Here is a 24,560-nt window from a genome sequence, read left to right on the forward strand (position 1 = left end):
TTTATACGTTTCAATTTCAATCTCTCCAACTGGCTTGGAAACTATTAACTTTGATCTTCAAAGAGGTATCTGCTAGGTTCAGAGTTACACAACATTATTCTCCAAGGTCATGTTTCGTCTCCCCATTTGAAAGCCAGTAGTCCATCACCAGCCATGCTGCAGCCACTGAAGTAGTACCGCATAGGAGCCAGAGGACACGGAGACACAGGAAAACAACCACTAATGGAACGAAAAGGATTTAGTGGAGTTTTGTAATCAATATTGGAATGGTTTGTTTGAAGTATTATCTATCAAAGTCATGAGCCTAGTACTGAGTGATATTTCTAGGAATCAAGCAGCCACCCTGTGGTTTGTGGCAATGTAGGTCATACAGTAGACTGCTGCAGAATTAAGACATCATGACTACCAGCAGAATACCAAGAATTTTCCACGGTGTGCTGATTGTGGTCACACACAAGCTGGGTATTGAGGGGTGCAATCCTTTCCAGTTTCGGTACATCACAGAATTTACATGCTGTGCCCACAAAGTGACATGTGTTCAGTCAATGGCACCTGCATAATGGAGAAGCATGCTCTCCTGGTGAAGCTTGCTTTGCCAGCTTCATGTGGGGAAGTGAAAATGAGGCATACTCAGCTCTCACTACATACAGAGCCTCAGTGATTTACCTTGCACAGCAGACAGCAAACTGGAAGATGTTGCAAATATTGCCTGCTCCAGCCTGGAAACAGTTGAACATAGAACATTACAGCGCAATACAGGCCCTTCGGCCCTCGATGTTGCGCCGACCTGTGAAACCAATCTGAAGCCCATCTAACCTACACTATTCCATTATCATCCATATGTTTATCCAATGACCATTTAAATGCCCTTAAAGTTGGTGAGTCTACTACTGTTGCAGGCAGGGCATTCCACGCCCTTACTACTCTGAGTAAAGAACCTACCTCTGACATCTCTCTTATATCTATCACCCCTCAATTTAAAGCTATGTCCCCTCGTGCTAGCCATCACAATCCGAGGAAAAAGGCTCTCACTGTCCACCCTATCTAATCCTCTGATCATCTTGTATGATCCTCTATTAAGTCACCTTTGAAGCCTAAAAACAGTCATTGCCACCTTTGAGGTAACTAGCAATGCTGCTCCTTTCTTTCTATGAGGTGACAGGTAGCAGATTTAGGTGAATTTTTTTTGTTAATCAGCAGGGGCAGTGAAAACAATTAACAACTAAACTGAGTTGATGATCCTTTCAAAAAGCAGTTGTGTGGGAGTATTTTCTGCTGCCAAATAGATGTCAACTCAATACTATTACAATGACATATCCCTTCTTTGAGGCTTTGTCCTGCTAATGTCTGATGTAATTAGAGAGCCAAAAAAATAAACTTTTATTAACAACTTCCATCTCACTAAGGAGGATTCTGATCAATATACATCCAACAACCTGCTCAAAAAACCCAATCCCAAAATGTTAGCTGATCCTTTTAAAATATTCCGGATCCTGTGTCCTTTCTAAAAACTAATCAGTTCGTTCTTGGGCCACACCTTATTAATGAACCATTATGTATCACTGAAATCCAAATGTTAATTTTTTAGATTATATTGTTTACAGGCAAATGGGGTAACAAACAGAAGCAAAAAGATTACCTCTGCCCAATTTCAGTAGCAGAAATAATCACTTATCTTCACAAAAAAGACATCTGCTTGAAGCATTTTTTAAATTTCATTTGTTGGATGTGAGTGCTTGTTATGAGACCAGCATTTGTTGCCCATCCATAATTGCCCCCAAGGTGGGTTGGAAACTGCTTTGTGTGATCTGACACAGCCTGACGAAAAAAAGGAGTCAGTGTGTCGAAGTTAAGAAATTCGGAGGGATATAAGACAGAGAAGGCTGTGCCATTTTACACAATCCTGGCACCCATTTTACAAACAGACACACATTTTTAAGTTTCACAATAGTATTTGGGCAAGCTGTCATTATAATCAAGTCATGTCCCAGTCTGCAAAGTGAAAAGGGTGATTAGAAGGTAATTAGGGACAGGCAGGAAAATGGGGTTAAGGCTGCAATCAGATCATTCATGACATTGCTCCACAATTCAGTAAGCTCGATGGACTGAATGACCTACTCTGCTACAAATTGTATTGACTGTATGATATACTTTCAACTTATCTGCAAGAACAGTACTGTTAGGGTTTGTGATGGGTATTGTTTTGAAGGTAATGCATCCTCTACATTAATCTCAAGAACAGCCAGAATCTTTATCCAGGTCTAATCCCACAAAATGATTTATAATGTGTAATAGCTTTCAAAAGTCACCTCCATAGATTTCTGGAAGATAAAAACATTGATATCTAACCTGTTAAATAACTCCAATCTGAATGCGAGAGGGTCAGTTTTTAAATTTTAATTTCTGATTCATTCTCTTATGGTTCTGATGTTTTCATTTTACTCCCAAATTCTTTCACTACCATCGTCTTGACTGTCATCTCCAAGATAATATCTTTCCAACATGCTGACATGATACAGTCACTGGTTCTTTCTTCGGTCTGAAGTAGTCACCAAATAATTCACATAATTATGCTTATTTTTGATTTGAGAAGGTGTTGGGCACCTAGCTTTAATGAACATAGGAACACAAGAGTAGGCCATTCAGCTTGTTACAACATCCAATGCGATCACAGCTGATCTTTGGCCTATATCCCTTAATACCTTTGCTTAACAAAAAATTATCCATCTCAGATTTAAAATTAACAACTGATCCTGTATCCACTGACATTTGTAGAACACAGAGTTCCAAATATCTAAACACCCTTTGTGTGTACAAGTGCTTCTTAATAGCTCTCCTGAATGGTCCAGCCCTAATTCTCAGACAATGCCCCCTAGTTCTAAAATCCTCAACCAGCGGAAACAGTTTATTGTTAGCTACGCTGTCTTTTCCTGTTAATATCTTGAAGATTTCAAACAGATTACTCCTTAACCTTCTAAATTTTAGAGAAAACAGGGCTAATTTGTGCAAGTTCTCCTCATAGCTTAACCCCTGCAGTCCAGGTATCATTCTTGTAAACCTACATTGTTTTCTATCCAAGGCCAATATTTCCTACCTAAGGTGTGGTACCCAGATCTATTCACAGTACTCCAATTGAGGTTTAATCAGGGTTTTGTATAACTGCTGCATGACTTCTGCATTCTTGTACTCCAGATCTCTAGTCATAAAGGCCAGCATTCCATTAGCTTTCTTGCTTAAAATATCATGAACAGGTGCAGAAAATAAAGATTTATGCACCTAAACCTCCCCAAGGTTCTTTAAACATGCATTTAACTTCATACCGTCTAGAAAGTACCCTGATGTGTTTTCGGTCCAAAATGGATAACCTCACACTTGTTTACATTGAATTCCACCTGCCATAGTTTTGCCCATTTATTTAGTCTATCAAAATCCCTTCGTAATTTTATGCTATCATCTACACTGTCTATAATGCCACTTAGCTTTGTGTCATTAGCAAATCTGAATATGACTTTCTAAGCCTTTGTCCAAGTCACTAATATATCGTGAATAATCGAGGCCCTAAAACAGATCCTTGTGGGATACTACTGGTCACATCCTACCAATTTAAGTACATACCCATTACCCCTATCTTCTGTCACCTGCCACTCAACCAATTTTCCAGCCATGTCAGAATTTGCTCTGTCCATTACCTTAGTCACCTCTTCAAAAAATTCAATGAGGTTTGTCAAGCATGACTTACCCGTCATGAATCCATGCTAGGTCTCCCCGATTAACAGAAAATTTAAGGTGCTCAGTTACCCCATCCTTGATTATAGACTCCAACAATTTCCCCACCACAGATGTTAAGCCAAATAGTCTGTAATTCTCTGGTTTTCCTCTTTTGCCTGTACTAAAATAGTGGAGATATATGCAATTTACCAATCCAGAAGGACGACTCTGGTTCCCCAGAGACAGATACTAGCACTAACACCTTGTCTCCAGGAACAAAATTTCAAAACGTTTGTCTTTTCATCTGCTCTAGTTTTCATTGTTGGTTCAGAATACTTCAAATGGTTTAAATCAATTCACATGTTTTGGTTATTATCTCTCTGAAAATTCAAACACAGGTTGGAAGTATATTTTCTAAGCTCTGGATTCATCAACTTAAGTGGTGCTCTTATCTCATGTCCATTTTTTAATTCAAAGCAACAAGTCCTGTGTATACATTAGGAATATCCCTAATGGAAAACATTAACAAAGGAATTTCATTTATCCCAATCATTAGGACACTCTTGGCAATAAATTCTAATCAAGGTCTTCAAAGTTTGATGCTTTTGTTGTAATCCCTTGAGATTGAGTGCTAAGCGGAAAATGTAAAGTCTTGTATTCCCAAACAATCACTTCTTTGAAAATGTGCATCGTAAAATTTGTGCCTTGATTTGATTATATTTCTTTAGGTAATTTATACCTTGTAAAAACATTGAACTAACTTTTTCACTATGACTTCTGCAATAATTCTCCATAAAAGCAATGCGCAGAAAATCTATGTCCTACCAATCAATTAAAGATGTGATAAACAGTTCTTCAAAATCTAGCATCAGAATTAAAGGCACAGGTTTAATTGAGGGTTGGGATTTCCGCAATATTATTTGGCACATCTGGTAATATTTGACTACATCTTTATACAATCCTGGCTATTAAGAATGTTTTAGTACTGCAGCCTGTTTTTCTAATGCCTAAGTAATATTATTCAGACAAGCATCTGATGGCCCATTGGCCTTTCCTCATCAACTAGTATTTGAGGTGGTCTCCATTAAGACTTTGTCCTTCAAACAATAACATTCAGGTATTGTTTCTGATTCATTTTCCAAGCAGGCTGTTTAGTGTAACTCCATCCATTCCAAATTCATTTGTTGCCTTTCCATTAAAGGAAGATGGCCTAAACATATCAATCTGATTCCCTTTACCTTCATCCTTTTAAGTTAAATTTTCAAAAATTGCATCCAAATTATCTCCCCATTTCCTATACTCCTTTTCTATGCACCTGAGATCTAGCCACAACACAGTCATCAAACAATCCAGGATGTTCCCCTTGTAACATCTTAGTTTCCTTTACCTCCATTGGTTGTTCTACTACCCTTAGGAAGCCAATATTCCTGCATCTGCCAGGTCATTTCCCAAATTAAAGTCAGTCAATTCCTTCAAAAGAAATTTATTTTACTATTCCAACTACAACTTTTCCATTTACCTAGTCACTCTCATCCAACCCTATATAATGTAACTGGTTTATAATCTCCATGTATACCTCCAGTTATTTTTTCCTTCATTAACCTCTCTGAAAAACAAACAGTATCATTAGCCAGCATCAGTGGCTGACTTGCTCCTGTGTACCTCAGTAGCTTTATTGCTTTACCTCCTTTGTTCAAAGCATAAGGAAATTCCTCCCCTTTTGCGATAACTACTCTGAACCTGCAATGGTCTGATTCTTTTTATCAATAGTCAAAAAATTATTTTTGTTCTTCTTCTTAGCCACCTCTCCTTTTGTAGTACGTTCCAAGGAAATATATTCACTTTGTACTACCATTGAAGTTTTAGTACCTACTTCCTTCCCTGATGTTCACTTTCTGAAGATTCTTTAGGCATTCCAGCTATTCCAATTGGTCTCCCATTTAACTTTCAGCAGTTGGTTTTGGTATCTGCAGTCTTATTACAATAGAAGCCATGACATGGAGGTGCAGACGTTGGACTAGGGTGGACAAAGTCAGAAGTCACACGACACCAGGTAATAGTCCAACAGGTTTATTCAAAATCACAAGCTTTTGGAGCACTGCTCCTTCATCAGGTGAAATCAACATTTCTCTTTTCCTTGCAAATCCACAAATGTTGGATTAGATTTCTTTCTTGTTATTCTAAATTTTAATTGATAAGCTTCAGATACAAGCTCATAGCTCTTTCACAGTTTCAAATTCTGCAGGTTATTCTTCTGACAAACCTGCGTATATGGTTCAAACCTCTTATCCAATTCATGTGTTCAGCTACCTTCTCCAATCGGAAAAATACTTTCAATTCTATACTCAATAAATTTAGGCACTGAACAGAGTTTTGGTTAAATCAGCTCTCTCATTAGAATCAGAATCATCCTCACAGTGACTTTCTTCCTTCCTTATTCTCATCACTTATTTGGCCAATTGATATTCTCTAATTTCCCTATCTCACTGGAGTTCAAGTCTTTTCACTTACATCTCTATTTTGTTTTTATTACCTTGCAATTTAAATTATTTTAAAAAGGAAAACAAAGATCTCTTAAACCCAGTGAATTTAAAAACCACACCAATAGCCCAATACCAATCCCAGCTGATGTAATTTCTCGACAAGCAAGATCCCAAACTGAAATCTGGTTTGAATCATCTTTTCACTTGGTTGCAGTGAGGTGATTTTTCACTTGAAAAAAAAACATTCAATGTTGCAGATTTGGGTTTAGCAATAAAATTGGGTGTCATTATGCAAAAGAAATGAAGATAAATAGAATAAACCAAACTATTTACATATGACACATGTTTAAAGATTTCAAATCATGCATTAAAATATAATCCCAACAGAATTCCATTTCAGTTCTTAAACTGAAAGACAATTCCCTTCTCTATGCTACATAGGATTTGATTAAGCTGTGGCTTCAATTCCTGATCATGAGAATCTGATGGCCTTTTCCTTGATTTTTCAGTAACTTTCTCAGCTTCAAGTAGCCCTGTCAGGTTTTAAGCAAATAGTTCTGGCCTGGAAATTTTACTAAACTCCTCATACTAAGATAATTGATCGTCTCCCTTTTTCAGGAGCAACTGCTTTATACAGCTAACTCCAACTAAGAACTCTGCAGAACTGTCCAAACTGAAACAAAAAAATTCCAAAGCTGTGGGGGATTACCCTAATTCAAAAGTTAAAAAACAAAAATCAATCTCTGATTTTATAAACTGGAGCCTGATGCACACTGTTTACCTGGTTCACTTGTAAAATTCTCTCATTGTAAACAAAACCCGTACTCTTTAGGAAATCTCTCACACACTGTTTTAAAATAAACCACCCTGGGTATAGAAAGACATGCATGTTAATCAATAAACTCATACAGACATATAGAAAACCCATATGCCACTAACTCCATGCCACTAATTCAAAATTTCAACCATAAAATAATTGATATCAAAATATATACAAATCATTCTTCTCACATACAAAAAAGGCACTGACAGCATGGGTTCACTATAAGCCTGCAAGTTGGATCAGGAGTAAGCCATTCAACCCATCAGGTTGGCTCTGCCAATCATTTAGATCATGGCTGACCTAATAATCCTCAACTACACTTCCCTACATTTTCTGTATAACCCTTGGCTCCCTTACTAATTATAAACCTGTATATCTCAGTCCTAAATACAGTCATACAGCACAGACAAGGCCCTTCAGTCCAATGAAGTCTGCGCTGACCTATCTATACAAATCCTACTTCCCAGTACTTGGCCCATAGTCTTGCAAATTGTGACATTTCAAGTGCTCATCCACATATTTTTTAAAAAGGTGGAGATTTTTCACCTCTACTATCCTCCCAGGCAGTGCATTCCAAATTCCCACCACCAACCATTTTCCTCAAATCCCCTCCAAACTTCCTGCCTTAAAATTATACACAAACATTATTGACCCTTCAACTCAGGGTCCATACCCCTAATAATTTTGTACGCGTCATAAGCTTAATAACGCACTCTCAACAGCCCTTTGCAGTAACGAATTCCACAGATTATCCACCCTCAGCAGAAATTTCTCCTCATTTCTATTTTAAACATGCAATCCCTTTTTCTGAGATTATGCCATCTGGTTTTAGATTCTCTCATGAGGGAAAACAACCTTCCAGATCAACCTTGTCAAGTACCCTAAAAATCTTTAGCTGAAATCACTAGAGAAACTCAGCAGGTATGGCAGCATCTGTGGAGAAAAAACACAGAGTTAATATTTCAAGTCTGGAGCAGGTGGGTCTTGGATCAAAGACCTTCTGGCTCAGAGGTAGTGGAGATATTTTCTAACCAACTTGTTCAGAGATGTTATTATAGTTATTATTAAAACTGGACTATGTGGAACTTCAACCCAAGCTTCCTGGTTCAGCAGTAGGGACATTACCAGTGAAACATAATAGCCCTTCAATATGTTTTCTCGTCAACCTGTTCAGAGATGTTGCCGCACACCTCCCGAGCAGGTGGGCTTTGAACCTGGGTCTCTTAGCCTAGAGAAAGGGACACTACCATTGTACCACAACAGACCCTAAAGTTATTTTTAATCAATTGTTCAGACATTATGAAACACCTCTGGAACAGGTGAGTTTACCTGGTTCAGAGGTAAAGACACTACCACGACAGCCCTCAGCAACAGGGTAGATACTTTCGAACCAATTTGTCTAAAGATATTATTTTACATCTCTGGGGCATGTAGGTCTTGAACCCAGGTCACTACCTCTGCCTCACAAGAGGGCTCTGAAGTAGAGTTTTTTTTTAAAACTAAATTCTAATCAACCTGTTCAGAGATGCTATAACAGCCTCTAGATAGGTGGGACTTGCACTTGGGCCTACTTCTTTACCACAGGAGTTCTCAGTGGTAAGGTATATATTATGATACACTTAGAAGGAAATTGAACTTGAACTCAGGCATTCTGGCCCAGGGATAGGGACACTACCAGTACACCACAACAGTCCTCAAAAGTAGGGTCCTGTCATATACCTAACCATTCTCAGTTGTGTCATCAATTACCCTCCCTCCATCATAAGGTCAGAAGTGGGTATGCTGGCTGATGAATGCTCAAAATTCAGTACCATTTATGACTCCTCAGACACTGAAGCAGTCTATGATCAAATGCAACAAGGCCTGGAAAGTGTCCAGATTTGGGCTGACAAGTGGGAAGTCACATTCTTGTTGTAACACAAGTGCTAAGCAATTACCATTCCAAACAAGACAGAATCTAACCATCTCCTCTTACGTTCAAAGCATTTCCATCACTGAATCCCCCATTATCAACATTCTGGGGTTTACCATTGACCAGAGACTGAACTGGACTAGCCACATAAATACTGTGGCTGCAACAGCAGGTCAGGGGGCTAGGAATCCTGCAGTAAGTAACTTATCTCCTGACACTTCAAAGCCTGTTCACCATCAACAAAGCACAAATCAGGAGTGATGGAATACTTCTCGCTTGCCTGGAGAGGATTGCTTGAGAAGCTTGATAGCATCCAGTGCAATCTACTTGATTGGCATCATAACCACACTCCCTCCACACTGATGCACTGTAACAAAAAGCACTGCAGAAATCCTCCAAGGCTCCATCAACAGCCCACTACCATTAGCATCTAGAAGGACAAGGCCAGCAAATGCATGGGAACACCAGCATTTGCAAGTTCCCTCCAAACTAATCACCTTCCTAATGTGGATATATATTGCTGTTCCTTTGGTGACATTGGTAAAAATCCTGGAACTCCCAGTGCTGCAGAGATAAGTACAGCAAATGGACTGCAGCATTTCAAGCAGGCAGTTCAAGGCCAGCTTCTCAAGGGCAATCTGGGCGTGAAATAAATGGTAGCCAGATACCCACTCCCATTAATGAAATTAAAAAACAAAATATAATTTTTTTAAAAATCCCATACTGACAAAGGGCTCACTGAAGGCCCTACCTTCTGAATCCTGCCTCAGGCGAGGTTGATCTTCAGGTTAAACTAGGTACCAATTATTTCTCTCTCACCAGAGAGTAGGCTATGGTAACTGTCACTTTTCAATACCTGGAATGGGTAGATAGTCTTACGAGGAAGGGTTGGACCATGTAGGCTTATAGCTGCTAGAGTTTAGAAGAATAAGAGGTTTAAACATGAGGTTTTGACAGGATTGATATGGAAAGCATTCGCCTCTTGTGGGAGGATCTAGAGCAAAGGATCACTATTTCAAAATAAGGGATTTCCCATTTAAGACAGGATACAAGGAGTATTTAGAACCCTCTAAAGAGGTGGTGGAAGCAGAGTCCTTGAATATTTTTAAGGCAGCGGTAGATAGATTCTTAATAAACAAGAAGTGATCCATCATTCATTAGCAATGTCAGCTATAAATTTGGGTTCACACCAAAGTTCAGTACAGTGCTAGCAGGTATAGGGCAGTGTGATGATTTTCCACAAAAAAGACAAACTAAAATGCTTATTAGAGTGACTGATACTTTGTCTCTGCTTATCTCTACAAGCTAATCCAGCCTGTTCCTTTAATACTATACTCTTGAGCATCCCTGTTTTCATTTAACCATCATCAGCAAGTGTGCCGTCAGGACCAAGTCCTCAGAATTTCCTTTCTAAGCATTTCCTTCTCTTTCCTCTTTAGGACGTTCTGTAAATGTTACTCAATTTACTTGTCCTAATATTTCCTCTCTTGGCTCAAAGTCAAATTATGTTCCTGTGGGAGACCTTAGCACATTTTACTATATTAAAAGCACTAAATCAATGCAAAGCCCAAGTGTTGTTGGCAGGCCCTCATCTTCATTATGACATATGGCTACAGTTTGGGCCTTCATAATAAATTCAGCAATGATAGCCTTTCTTTTTTAAACAGCATCATGCACCTACCTATACTGGGATGCAATAACTTGATTGGACTAGACAAGTATAGGAACAGCTTGTCACAAGTCAGAAAAATCTGCAACCTGCCTACGCCAATGAAATAGACATCAGCATGCAGCACTCTAATTAGTTAAGCCAGAAAAAGTTATTCAATAAATGATGTGTAGGTCACACGATGTATGCAACATACAATATGTAGCACAGATCTCAGGAAATTAATAATATTAATAACATTAATAATTAATACTGCTGCCTTAAGAATATTCAAGGACTCTGCTTCCACCACCTCTTGAAGGACGGAGTTCTGAATACTCATGACCCTCTGAGCAAAAAATTCCTTATATAGTGTTAAATGGGCAATTCCTTCTTTTGAAATAGTGATCCTTTGTCCTTGATCTTCCCTCAAGAGACAATAATCTTAGTGTGCCTGTACCCACTTTCCCAACAATGGCCTTTTTTTTGACTGCCAAATAAATGTCAGTTTTAATTATTAAATATCATTTTATTTGTTTGATCTGAATAGAGTGTACACAATAAAAATGTTACTTAAACTGAAAATATCTCAATCTGCAGCACTTCAAGTCATACTCAAAAGTTTTTTCTAAGTTAAATATTGCAAAGTAGCCTCAATACATACCATCAGGCTCACTCCGGCTTCTCCACCTCTGGTTTTGAAGCTCTTGGGTTTGTGCTTGGATTCTATGTTGCTCCTGCAAGCTTTCAGTCTCTCCTTCCTGAAAGCAACGGTTTTAGTCAGTAAGTACAGTGCTCATATGAAAGGAGATCAAAAATATGAAAATAGCCAGATTATGAAACGCTGTGTTAATCCAGGTTTTATAATGAATGGCTCACAAATGTCACTCTTTTCAAACCGGTGTCATTTTTATCCCCCTAACTACTGTATGAAGGTTAAAAAATAAATCAATCAATGATGAACATAGGAACAAAGGTAGCCTAATCAGAGTCTCGAGGCGATTTCATCATTCCTTGAATTCATTGAGGGCCTCGGTCCTGAAGGCACACTTGCTGATGATGGGTAAAGGAAACCAGGAATGCTTAGAAGTATAGAATTAAAAGGAACACATGCTGAGCACTCCTGAATTCAAACAATTTTTCCTGATTAGAAGAACTAATTAAAATACTGGGTATAGATAAGGTGAACGGCAGATATCTTTCCCTAGCATAGGGATATCAAGAGTAGGGGGTATATTTTTAAAGACATGAGGGGCAATTTAAGTGGTTTGTGTGGAATAAACTTCCAGCGGAAGTGGTGGATGCAGGTACAGTGTCATCGAAGACATTTTAGATGAGTACATGCATAAGAGGCTTGGAGGGGTATGGGCTAAACACAAGCCGGTGAGACAAGTTTAGATCAGTTAGTATTGACTGGTGGGACTGAAGTATCTGTTTCCAAGCTATATGGCCGTTTGATCCCCTGCTGAGTAGTGGCCAATGATATTACCCATCTCAATTCATTTTTGACAATTGTGGCTCCCCAGTGATTGAACACTACTGTTGGTCAGCTGTTCATTGTACTATTTTTGACTGTCCACTTTCCAACAATTTGTCCACTTTACTCAACTGCCTCCACTTTTCTGCATTCCTTCACTGTTCTACTAGTCCACTGCCAATTGCCACTGACCAAGGGTTTCCCACCAGAAAATTTAGGATAAGTATTTTTTATTGCTAAGAGAAGGCCAAGTGAGATTTATTGCTGCATCTCACCCAATTCACCTCATCAACTAACTACCCCACAGTGTGGCACCCCTTGTTTATTTTTAGCCCAATCTTACACTGCATCATTCCTGTTACAATGTCACTTAGTACTAACCACTTTCATTTCTCTTTAATACCTGCCTCTCATTCTAGCAGGAAAACAGCTCACAATAGGGCAGAAAGACAGATGGTGGTCTACCTGAAATTCAGTTTCTCACTCCTTGGATGGAGAGCTTACTGACAATGACAACACCAAGTGGTTGACTGTACCCAATGCCTGGATCAGAGACTTCCTTGAACTACTGTACCAGGACCACTGACTAAAGGCTGCCTCCATGCCTTTTCAGACAAAGTTTCCTGGCTTTGTCTGCACTAAACAGCAAGGCAAAACAGAAATAATATGAACTTGGTATCTCTGGCTGAGACAGCAAAACAAAAGGCATTATAATACAGGGTGCTGTGTGCATCCAAAGAAGCTCAGTGAGCGAATACTATGAAAGCAAGCAAAGAGCTCAGATTTAGCCAGCTCCAATCCATGAGCTGGGTGCATGTCTGAGGTAGTGTCCTTCGGCAGCATTGCAATGATTATCAGTGCAGGAGCAGTAAGTGGATTAGAGATACCACAAGGGTTCATAAAGGCTGAATTATGTCAGATGCCAATGTCCCTGGACATGCAGTACCTGTGGCTGGTGTCCAATCCTTGACGCAAGTCTCTTTAGAAGCAGCAAGCTGAAATCACCAGGTATTCACTTGCCTGTCACATTGAGAACTCTGACATTTGAGTTTAGCAATATTGGAAGCTGAACATTAATGATGCAAAAATAGCAGGTGCTAGAAATCAAACACCAACAAAATGTTGGAAAAAACTCAGGTCTGGAGAGAAAGCAGTGTCAGCAATTTGGGTCCAGTGACCCTCCAGAACGGATTTTAGCTAGGAAAAAGCTTCCATATGTGCTGAATATGGGATGGAGAGGGTGGAGTAAACAAAAAGGTGGAGTGACACTCAGCACAAGCTAGAAGAACAGTGTCTCATTGTCTGCTTGGGGACCCTGGAGCCTTCAGAACTTAAGTTCAAAAATTTTAGGGCCTGAACACCACCTCCCATATCCTTACTCCAATTGCTACATGCAAGGCCTTGTCCTATGGCTGCTATCACAACCAACCCATTATCAACAACTAACAGTCCCTATTTGCAGCTGGTAATTTCCCCAAGCTGGCGTTTACCCATTCTTTCTTCTGTCTGATTGTTCACTTTTCCTCTGGGCTCCATCTCTACCTATTTTCTCCCACCAACCCATCTTCACTGATAAGCAACTTTTTCCTAGCTACAATTGGTTGAGGAAGGGTCACTGGACCCAAACCATTAACTCAGCAATTATGGTAAGCATCTAGAGAGAAAGCAGTCAATATTTCAGGTCCAGTGACCCTTCTGAAGATGCTGCCAGACCCAAGTTTCTCTGGCAATTTTCTCCTTTCCAGCATCAATTCTGTTAAGGAAGATTTATGCTTGTTGAATGTCTTGTTGACTGCCCAATTGCTTCCCAACAAACTAGGAGGAGGAAGAGAAAACTCTGCTTTCTTTCCAGATACTGCCAGACCTGCTGAGGGTTTTCACATCAATTTCTATGCAGTAAAAATGTAGCAAGAGGCTCCTGACACTAAAGGCCTTGGCAGACTTCTCACCCCACTCTACCAAAAAAGTGTCACCATTGTTCAAGCCCCTGTAGGTTTCTACCCATCAACTCTGTGCCCATCCCCCTGCCCAAGTACTTCCAACATTTTCACTTTTGGCTGAGAGATTTTGGCCAAGTCATTGGCCACTCAGTGGTACCTCTTCTACTTGCCTTTAAAAGCTATCATCTAAACAAATAAATGTTCACTTAATAACCAGATTCTGTTTTAATCAGAAACATAACCTTTACAATTAACATACAAACTTTTCAAACAATTCCCCATCTGTTGCTTAAAGTACATTTTTCTATAAAACAGAATTAAAAACGCAATCAGCATTTTTATATAATCCACTAATTGAAAGCTCTACAGGGACTAATTCTAAGATTCCTAGTTTGATCATTGCATCTTCACCACTGCACCTAGTGTCTAACTACTTTGGAACAGCAAATAAATTAACATTTAAATCTCCTGACTCCAGTCTGGAGGCTGAAGGAAGTTGTACAAAGGTTTAATCATGCACCTCCAACTGAATCTAGGCAAAGTGCCAAATGTAAGTTTTCACAAGTTCATAATATTTTTTCAAAAACTGCAGCTAAATCCAGCGAGTAAGGAGGCCTAAGTGAGCAAAGTACGATAAACACCTGACGGTATCAAAAGGCAGCCAGCAAAAGTCACTTTTTCCATGAACTGCCTAGATAAAATGATGCCTGTAACTGTCAATAGTTCCCTTCTCATCTTACCCCACACCATCTACCAACTCAAAGGAGAAAGGAATAGAAAGCAAAATTTGTAAGGTTAAAGCTACAAGCAAAAGGAAATAAAATCAAAACACAGTCTCAGAACCAAATGATATGCCATGTAAAGATCCATATTGTCTAACTTACCAGGTGAAAACATGCTATGCAAGAGGGCATGTTTGATTTTTGTGAGGGCAATAAATCAGGCAGGACCGGGATCCACCTTCCGACTCCTATCCCAATTAAGCCTGGGGCAAGAGCCTGTGGAACCTTTCAATTAATGCCTACTTAAGAGCCTCATCCCACTGCTGGTATTAGCCCAGCAACAGGTGGTGGTTCATTGTGGAACATAGAACAAACAAACACTGGTATATTTCCTTGCTGGTTCCCAGAATGTTTCCTTACTCAAAGGCTCTTGGACTAATCAAGGCACCTGTCATCAGGTATCAGGGCCTCCTGAAAGCCAAATCCCTGCCCTTGCTGCCATTAGCCCTGGCCTGGACTGAGGATGGCATTTTTCTTACGACAGCCATGGCACGGTCAATCAAAAGGCCTGCCAGTATCTCTTTGTCCATCACCGGGCTACAGACAAGGCTCCTACCTCTGCCTCAGAAGGGGTCCATCACTGGTGTATCAAGTGCCCAACTGGTATGTCTTACCAGTGGGTCTTGCAGAAAGAGGTAACATGGGTCTCCCTGGCTCAATAGTTGGTGGTCAAGAGCCCTTTTGCCAACTCAATTCTGCCCACTATATACACAATGACAAAGGATGTCAATTAATCCATAAATAGCAAGAGGTTTTGTGATTGAAATTTGTTTCCTCCCTCAGGGCCTATCGGTGAACTAAACTTTCTTCACAGCTGCTAACTTTGCCATTGTTAAGCTACCATATCATTTCTATGAAAAATTAACTGCTTGTGTAACCTTGCAAACTCCATACTAAATATTGATCATATTTCACAAAGCAGAATTTAATACAGGCAATGGGGGTTTTGGCTGCATCTCACTAGAACACTAACCAAAATTACTGCATCAGCAAAAAGCCTTCGATAGCATTGAAGGCACTGGGTCTGGAAATCCTGCCCACCCTGAGCTGCTGGCCAATAGTTTCTATGGTCCATTAACAACCACCAAAAGCAATGGTAGCTTCCAGTAATGCATCCATAGGAGGCCTTTGATGATCAAAGTCTTCAACTGACTGAAGATGGGATGTGGTGGTCAGCAGAAATGTGGGGGAGCAGGGAAGACTCCCAGCACTTAGAAATTCATCTGGGTACCTAAAGTTCCTTGAGCAAGCTCAGCCTTTGACCGAGAGACTTCCCCAGGGTTTGCTTTACTGGCTTCCCATGTGGCGACTCTTCAACCAATAGTGGGTGGCATATCTTCAGCAGGCTGAAGCTCTGAACAGTAACTGCCCATGTAAAAGTTTTAATTAGCATCAGATGCAATGGCCGTCCTCCATTCTACCCATCCTAGATTCAATACAGTGGAGGTGCAAAGGCAATGAAGAATCATACCATCCACACCAGTGAAGGTGCCCTCACCTACAAAATTGCTGTCAGGAATAGCACAAAAATACCATCTTGTTTTTTTTTAAATTTCTTTTGTTTAAAATTGTTTTTATTATAGTAATCTAATCATGCTGCTTATAAAGTCTAGTAACCAAGTCCACTGCTCGTGGATAATGACACAAAAGAATTCATCTCCCACTGCCCCATTCAAAAACAAGCATGGCATAAAATGGGCAAATAAAAAAGTGTGCTGTTTATAGAAACTTAAAACAAGAAATCAAAACACATAATACTAACTGGCAGTAATGACAAAATTACTGCCTTCAGTATCACTTGCTCATTTACTCAATTGCCAAATCTTTGAATAACTCATGTTCTAATATCTAGTTGCTGATACTGACTATGAACATTTAGCCCGTATAACATTGTCCTTTTTTCTATGTCAACAATATCACTGCAAGTTAATCTCATTCTACATGTTGCCGGCACTGCTACACCTTCCACCCACACCGGTCTTTTCATTTGAATCTTTATCTGGGATGTTTGTGAAAGACGACCAATTCTGGTTTGTTGTTCCGCAGACGTTTCGTTACCATGCTGGGTAACATCCTCAGTGCAGCCTCCAATGAAGCGTCGGTGTGTTTTCCCGCCTGGTTTTTAAACTCTGGAGTCCGTTGAGCTGGATTGCCTCACTTCCGGTTTTCCTTTGTAGAGGAGTGTATATGGGGTCGAGTTCTAGATGTTTATTAATGGCTTTCTTCGTGGAGTGCCAGGCTTCTAGGAATTCCCGTGCCTGTCTCTGCTCAGCTTGTCCCAGGATTTTGGTGCTGTCCCAGTCGAATTGGTGGTTCTCCTTATGCATGTGGATTGAGATGAGCGAGTATTGGTCGTGTCTTTTTGTAGCCAGTTGGTGTTCATGTACCCTTGTTGTTACGTTCCTTCCTGTTTGTCCGATGCAGTGTTTCTCTCAGTCTCTGCAGGGAATCTTATAGATGACATTGGTCCTGTCCATGGCGAGGAATGGGTCTTTAGTTCGGGCGAGCAGTTGTTGTAGGGTTGATGTGGAACTTTATTCCTGGAGGCTACCAATCAAGCCTGGACAACGGACATGGAACGAGCCATCAACATCAGCCAACAGACCACAAGAGCCAAGAAAAGACAGACCCTTCAAGACAAGCTAGCCACACTTACCCACAAAAACAACAGCAGAACAGACACCTGGATAAGAAACTTCCGACAGGAAACTGACAGACACGGAAAAAGCTGTTGTCACCCGAGGGCTGAATTACAACTACAGGGACGCCAACAAAATGGAATTCCTAGCCACACTAAGGACCAACAATCTCAATGAAGAAACACAACAAACGATAAGACAGGCAGTAATCCCGACACTAACCAGAAGGAGTGAACTCAACACCCTCAACACATTGGAAAGACAGGCCTGGAAGGCCTGAAGAAGGACAAGAACATGACAATACTACCCGCAGACAAAGGGCGCATGACAGTAATACTGAATAAAAGGGACTACATCTCCAAGGCACAGGCACTGCTTGCCAACGAAAACACATACCGACCAGTACAAACTGACCCGACACCGCAATTAGGCAACAAAATCCTCTACATGCTAAAAAGACTTAAACAGGACAGATCAACAAAGCAGACTTCTTAAGAATGAAACCTGAAGGAACCAACACATCCCAATTCTACGGCCTCCCGAACGTGCACAAGTCGGAAGTACCCCTTAGACCCATAGTCTCCCTACCAGGCACTCCATCACACAGATTAGCCAAGGAACTACAAAAGGAGACTCAGGCACCGAGTCAACAAGTCACCCCACTCAATCCACTCAGCCGAAGAATTCCTCAACTCCATCAAAGACATAAGGATAGACGACAAGGAGACCATGATACTATTTGATGTCACCGCCCTATTTACATCAATAGACATACCACTAGCAAGGGAAACAATGACAGCACTACTGGAACAAGAGCAAGACCGCAATGAAATCATCTCCACAGACAACAAGCTCAAACTACTGGACCTATGCCTCACCACCCACTTCACTTTCAATGGCCAAACATACAAACTATTCAGTGGGACACCCATGGGATCACCTATCTCCGGATGCTTCATCGGAGGCTGCACTGAGGATGTTACCCAGCATGGTAACGAAACGTCTGCAGAACAACAAATCAGCTCGGCGAGCCAACCAACCTCAACACCCATAACCCGAGCTACAAATCTATTCCAAAACCTTAGTGACCAATTCTTGACAAGCAGTGATAGCTAAGGCAAATCTCTTGGTGACATACTGCCAACCAGAAGACTTGATTTATTTGATTATATGCAACAAATGCAAAAATTAATGAAGACCAATACTCTATTTTTTGTTTCTGTATTGCTGATAAGTAACTGCATTGAACATTGGAAGGTCTTGATTTTAATAGTACCTTTTTCAAGCAAAGAATGAGTTAAATATTGTTGCATTGTAGTTTTAGTGTAAAATACTGAAGCATAAACCACATCTGGAATAAATACCAAAAGAGCTGCAGACTCTAAATCAGAATAGAAGCTGCTGGAAAAGCTCACTGGTCTGGAAGCATTAATGCAGTGAAATCAGCTAATTTTTTGGGTCCAATGACCATACATCAGAGTTGATGGGAACAAGGAAAACGTTAGTTATATGCAGAAGATTGGGGGGGGGGGGGCGGGCGGTGGTCAGGAGTTAAACAATAGATGAGGATAGAGCCCAAAGAGAAGAACAGTTAGACAGACAAAGGAGTGGACAGTGATCTGGCTGGGAGGGTGAATAGCTGTTGGTGGCTAACAATGTGTAGCGTGTAATGGCAAACTGGGATAACAAGGCTTGGTGTGTGGGGTAAGGGGCTAGGACATGGGAGAGTTATTGAACTCAATACTGAGTCTGGAGGGCTGCAGGGTCCCCAAGCAGAAAATCAAGTGTTCTTCCAGCTTGAGCTGAGCTTTGCTGGGACATTACGGCAAGCCTGAGACAGATGCTGACTAATGAACAGGGTAGTGTGTTAAAGTGGCAAGCAACTGGAAGTTTTTATGGGTAGAATGTAGATGAAGCAGTTGCCTAATCTACACTCCCCTCCCGTGTAGAGGAGACCGTATTGTGCAGTGAATCTAGTAGACTAGATTGCAAAGTGCTGCCTCATCTGGAAGGCATGTTTGGGAACCTTGGTATGCAAGGAGGGAGGAGGTAAACAGGCAGATGCTACCCCCACAGCAGTTGTTGGGCAGAGTGCTGTGGGATTGTGGAAGGGGGATGTTGGGAATGAAGGAAGAGTGGACTAGGGTGTCCTGGAGGGAACAGTCCCCACAGAAGGCAGATGAGGGGATTATTTCTTGTAGTAGAAATGGCAGCTGATCTTCTGAATATGGGTGCGGGTGAGATGGTAGGTAAGCTCAAGGGGAACTCCTATTACTCTTGCAGGAAGGAAGCGGCAGTGCGGGCAAAAATGCAAGAGATGGGTTAGACCTGGTTGAGGGCCTTGCCAACAGTGCTGGGAAATCTTCAGTTAAGATTGACAAGGGAGCCTACAAAATGTCCAAATTGGCCTCCAAATATATGCAACAGACAGGAACTGGGAGAATGGAATAGAGTCTTTACAGGAAGCAGAGTGCAAGTCCATAATTCCACTGACACTTTACACCAGTTTCAGAATTTCTGGTTTGCAGGCTCCAGCTGCCTCTTTACCATGGATGTGCAATCTCTTTTATACATTGATCTCCCACTGGGGCGCTCTGCTCTTTCTTGGAGCAAAGGTCTGAGCTATCACCACCCTCCTCACCAGAACAACTTTTTAACCTTTTTCTTCAGCTCAGAGCGGTAGCCATGCATAGCTGCATGGGGCCCCAATTATACCTGTCTTTTCATGAAGTGTATGGAACATTCCTTGTTCCAATCTAATTCTGGCCCCCACCAATATTATTTGGTGCTGCTCCCCTCTTTTCCAATTATGGACAAGTTCATTTTTTTCTTCCAATTTCCACCCTGCCCTTGCATCACCTAGGCTATCCGACTCCACTCTTCCCCAGAAATGGAAACAGATGTTGAGGATAGACTGGCCACTAATCCACCGTAAACCCAGTGACTCCCACAGCTACTTGGACTGTACAGTAGCAGGGGGAGAGGATGCAAAGACTCTTCCATTCTCCCATTCCTGCATCTCCATGTCTTCTGATAAAGCCAACTTTGACAAGGGAGCCTCAAATGTCTACCTTCCTCAACCAATGATTCCCTCCCCCAGCACTTGCTGATGGGGCCCTCAATTGGGTCTGACCCATCTCCTGCACTTCTGCCCTCCACTGCCTCTTCCTTCCCACAAGTGATAGGGTTCCCCTTTGTCCTTATCTACCATCCCACCAGCGTCCACATCCAGTTCCAAAAGATCATCGTCTGCCATTCCACGACCTCCAGCGGGCTACCACCACCACCACCATCCCACATTTCCTTTGTCCACCTTCTGCATGAACACCCTGGTCCACTCTTCCTTCACTCCCAACACCTCCCCTCCACAATCCCTTACCACCTTCCCCTGCATGTTGACCAGGACGCAATTCCCATGATTCTGCAAGATCCACCCATTGCCATTTTGCCTTACAGGCAATAGCAGAAGAAGAAATCAGAAGGCTGGAAAGCTGACACAGTTCAGTGTGTAAAATGGGCAGTACCAGTTGTACCTTTTTTGAAGCCCAATGGGTCAGTTCACCTTTGTGGGGATATTGAACAAACAGTAAACCACATTTCTCAGCGAGATAAATACCCAATCATTTGCATACAGGATTTATACACAAAGCTGGCAGGGGTCTGTCCTTAAAGCTGGACATGAGCTATGCATATTTGCAACTGTGGTTAGATGTGCATTCCCACAAGTTTGTTATAATTTAACACCCTTAAGGGTTTGTGCCAATGAGACTGCTATTTGTGGTATCATCAGCCTCTGCAATTCTTCAGCAGTCAATAGAGAATGTTTGTTTTTTTTACAAAGTCTACCCTAGGCCACCATTTAGATGGCATGTCAACAGAGAAGACCAATAAAGGAGCATCAGAGAGAACTTGGACATAATCCTCAGATGCTTCTCAAAGGCAGGTACATGCCTTAGAAGGGAAAAGTGTGCTCCAGACATCCCAAGAGACCTACTAGGGCTACAGAGCCCACAAGACTAGGTTACACCCCTTGGAAGATAAACTGAAGGCATTAAAAGGTGCCCCAGCTCATTTTGGTGCCAGAGCTCAGGTCTTTCCTTGGGCTCATAAACTATTAAGGAACATTGATGCATAACCTGGCCTCCATCCTAGCACCCACTTCTTAAAGGATCAGCCTTGGGAATGGTTGTGTAGCCAAAGCCATTACTTTCTGGGAAGTGAAGAAACAGCTATCCTCCTCAAAGATTTCCATTTACCATGATGCCAAGTGAGATCTGGAATTGACATGCAATGCCTCTTCCCCCACCCCCCCCGCCCCAATGCCATCGGGGTATCATTAGCTCATAAGTGGCCTGATGCAGAAGAACACCCAATAGCGTAAGCATCTAGAATGTTTGTTTGCTAATGCAGAGCATAAACAGGCCCAGATTGGGGTGGGGCCCGCAGGGTGGTTGGCAGTCATGTGGTGGAACTTCCTGACACCAAGACATTTTATGGACATCAATTTGTAATAATACACCACAAACCCCTGCTAGGTTAGCTTAGAGGACAATTAAGGCCAGCCATAGCTTCAAAGTGAATTCAGTGGTGGGGTCTACTATTGAGTGCATTGAATTACTAGTTGGAACAACCTCTGGATGTTATGTCTGGTGGCCAGGATTGGACGCAGATAGTGTGGTGGTACAGTGCCCAGACTGCCAACAAGGACAAATTACCTCCCAGCAGCTCCTCCACATTTTGTGGGCATGGCCAGGTAAACCCTAGCCTCAGTTACATGTCTATTTTTATCCAGGTTCTTTGGTGTAAGAACATTGTGCCCATATTGTAGATGTCCATTCAAAGTGGCTGGACGTGTATACAGAGATAGTGGGAACTGCAGATGCTGGAGAATCCGAGACAACAAGGTGCAGGGCTGGATGAACACAGCAGGCCAAGCAGCATCATAGGAGCAGAGAGGCTGACGTTTCGGGCCTAGACCCTTCATCAGACGTGTATACAGTTCATTCATCAAACAGGATGACAATGGTAAAACTGTACGCCTCTTCTGCAATACAAAGACCCCCACAAGTGTTGGTTACAGATAACAGGCTGTCATTTACCAGCAAGGAATTGAGTATTTCCTCAAGACTTGGGTGGTGGGATGTACTGATTGTAATGAGGTCAGCCAGGGGGACCTCACAGAATGGGACTGTTAATCTGATTCAATCAGAACTCAATCAGGGAGCCCAGCTGACAGAAAAACAGGAGTGTCAGATATCCAGTTCACTCAGCTGTCTGAGGAAACTGGATCAGTATCAAGCACTCCCCACACCTAATTAAGGGGTGACTTGGTGACAGGATACCTGTCCCTGGAGTTATTTCACAAACGCATCACTGTTCTTCCCACATCTCTGGGTCGAAATCCTGGCATTCCTTTCCTAATGACATTGTGGGTGTACCTACACCAAATGTTCTGCAACAGTTCAAGAACATAGCTCATCACAATCTTCTCAAGGGCAAATACAGATGGGCAACAAATGCTGGCCCACTCAGATGCCCACATCCCATGAGTGAATTTTAAAAAGTGACCAGCAATTCAACATTCTGCATTGTGACAAATGCAGATATAGTCATTGATGTAAAATTTGAAAATATCGATCCAACTTCCTTTCATTCCTCTTAAATTTAAAATCTACTAAATTGTTGTTCAAAAGTCTTTCCTAGCTTTAGTTTAGGAGACCGCTGCTATCTGTTGAGTTGTATATTTTTCTGACTGCAGTCAAGCTCATGTGAGCTGTCTAAGGAAAGCTGATACAGATAAGCAGGTTCACTAAGCCTGTTGACAATGATGCTTAGAGTGCTGGTGAGTCACAGGACTAAAGGAAAACACAAATGAAAAAGTATTGAAATATAACACCTTTAAAGGAAAGAGGAAAATTATCAATGGGCCTGTGGGACCGTTACACCCACACATAAGGAAACAGCAGTCCAGAACAAAGAACAAAGTGTGGGTATAACTCACTCAGATAGTAAGAACTGCCGATGCTGGAGTCTGAGATAACAGTCTGTAGCTGGAGGAACACAGCAGGCCAGGCAGCATCAGAGGAGCAGGAAAGCTGACGTTTCGGGTCAGGACCCTTCAGAAATGGGGGAGGGGAAAAGGGCTCTGAAATAAATACAGAGGGGAGGGTTGGACTGGGAAAGGTAGGTGGGATGGTGATAGCAGGTAGGTAGTGGAGGGGGATTGGTCAGTGAGGTGGGAGGAGCAGATAGGTAGGAGAGAAGACGGACAGGTCAAGGGGGCAGAGATGAGAGGGGGAGTGCTAGTCTTGGGATGAGGTCAGGGGGTGGGGAGATTTTAAAGCTAGTAAAGTCCACATTGAGACCATTGGGTTGTATGCTTCCAAGGCAGAATATGAGGTGCTGATCCTCCAGTTTCATAGTGGCGTCATTGTGACACTGGAGGTGGCCTAGGATGGACATCGTGTCTAGGGAGTTGAAGTAGGGGCAGAGAATAAAGTGGGTTCTTTAAAATAGTACAGCAACTTGCATCTACCACAATACTGCAGTTCAAATGGAGCTTCATGACTACTCAAAGTCTTTCTGACCACTTGTTTTGTTGTAATATGCCATATGACAGGTTAGCATTTTACAGATAAAGGCACTTTACTAGTCCAAGTCTAGAATCTCCCAGGTTGAATCCAGTTTTTGCTTAGTTAGCTAATATCACTTGGGAAGCTACAACTGAAATCAGTAACCTTGAGCTGAAGACAAATCAATCAGTCTTGCAGGATTTCAAACACTCCACTACCATCCAACAACCTCTGCCGAAAAGTGATCACTTGGAGATGCCCAAAAGGCAGGATTACACTTAGCTGGAATTGGCTGAATAAATCCTTATGTTGGATAAGGACAATGATCTGCTCAGTTTTGACAAAAGCTCAGACATAATGCATTTTTCTGTATATAGATGCTGCTGGACCTATTCAGCATGTTTTGTTTTTAAATTTCTGATTTCTAGCATTCACATTTTACTTTTTGTAACAGAGCCTGATACTCATGCAGAGATAGCAGGAACTGCCGATGCTGGAGAATCTGATACAACAAGATGTAGAGCTGGATGAACACAGCAGGCTAAGCAGCATCAGAGGAGCAGGAAAGCCGACGTT

The 24,560-nt window shown here is 41.6% G+C and overlaps 1 protein-coding gene across 2 annotated transcripts in view; it reads right to left on the minus strand.

The window, feature by feature from the left end:
* LOC109910819 (cytospin-A) overlaps window positions 1-24,560 on the minus strand; it is a 301,509-nt gene that overhangs the window by 166,555 nt on the left and 110,394 nt on the right. For both annotated transcript variants that reach the window (XM_020510070.2, XM_020510069.2), the window contains exon 6: window positions 11,239-11,335. In XM_020510070.2, coding sequence (XP_020365659.1) covers window positions 11,239-11,335 — 97 coding nt within the window. The remainder of the gene's footprint in view (window positions 1-11,238; window positions 11,336-24,560) is intronic.

The sequence above is a fragment of the Rhincodon typus genome, chromosome 24 (genome assembly GCF_021869965.1).
Source record: "Rhincodon typus isolate 14 chromosome 24, sRhiTyp1.1, whole genome shotgun sequence".
Taxonomy (NCBI): Eukaryota; Metazoa; Chordata; class Chondrichthyes; order Orectolobiformes; family Rhincodontidae; genus Rhincodon; species Rhincodon typus.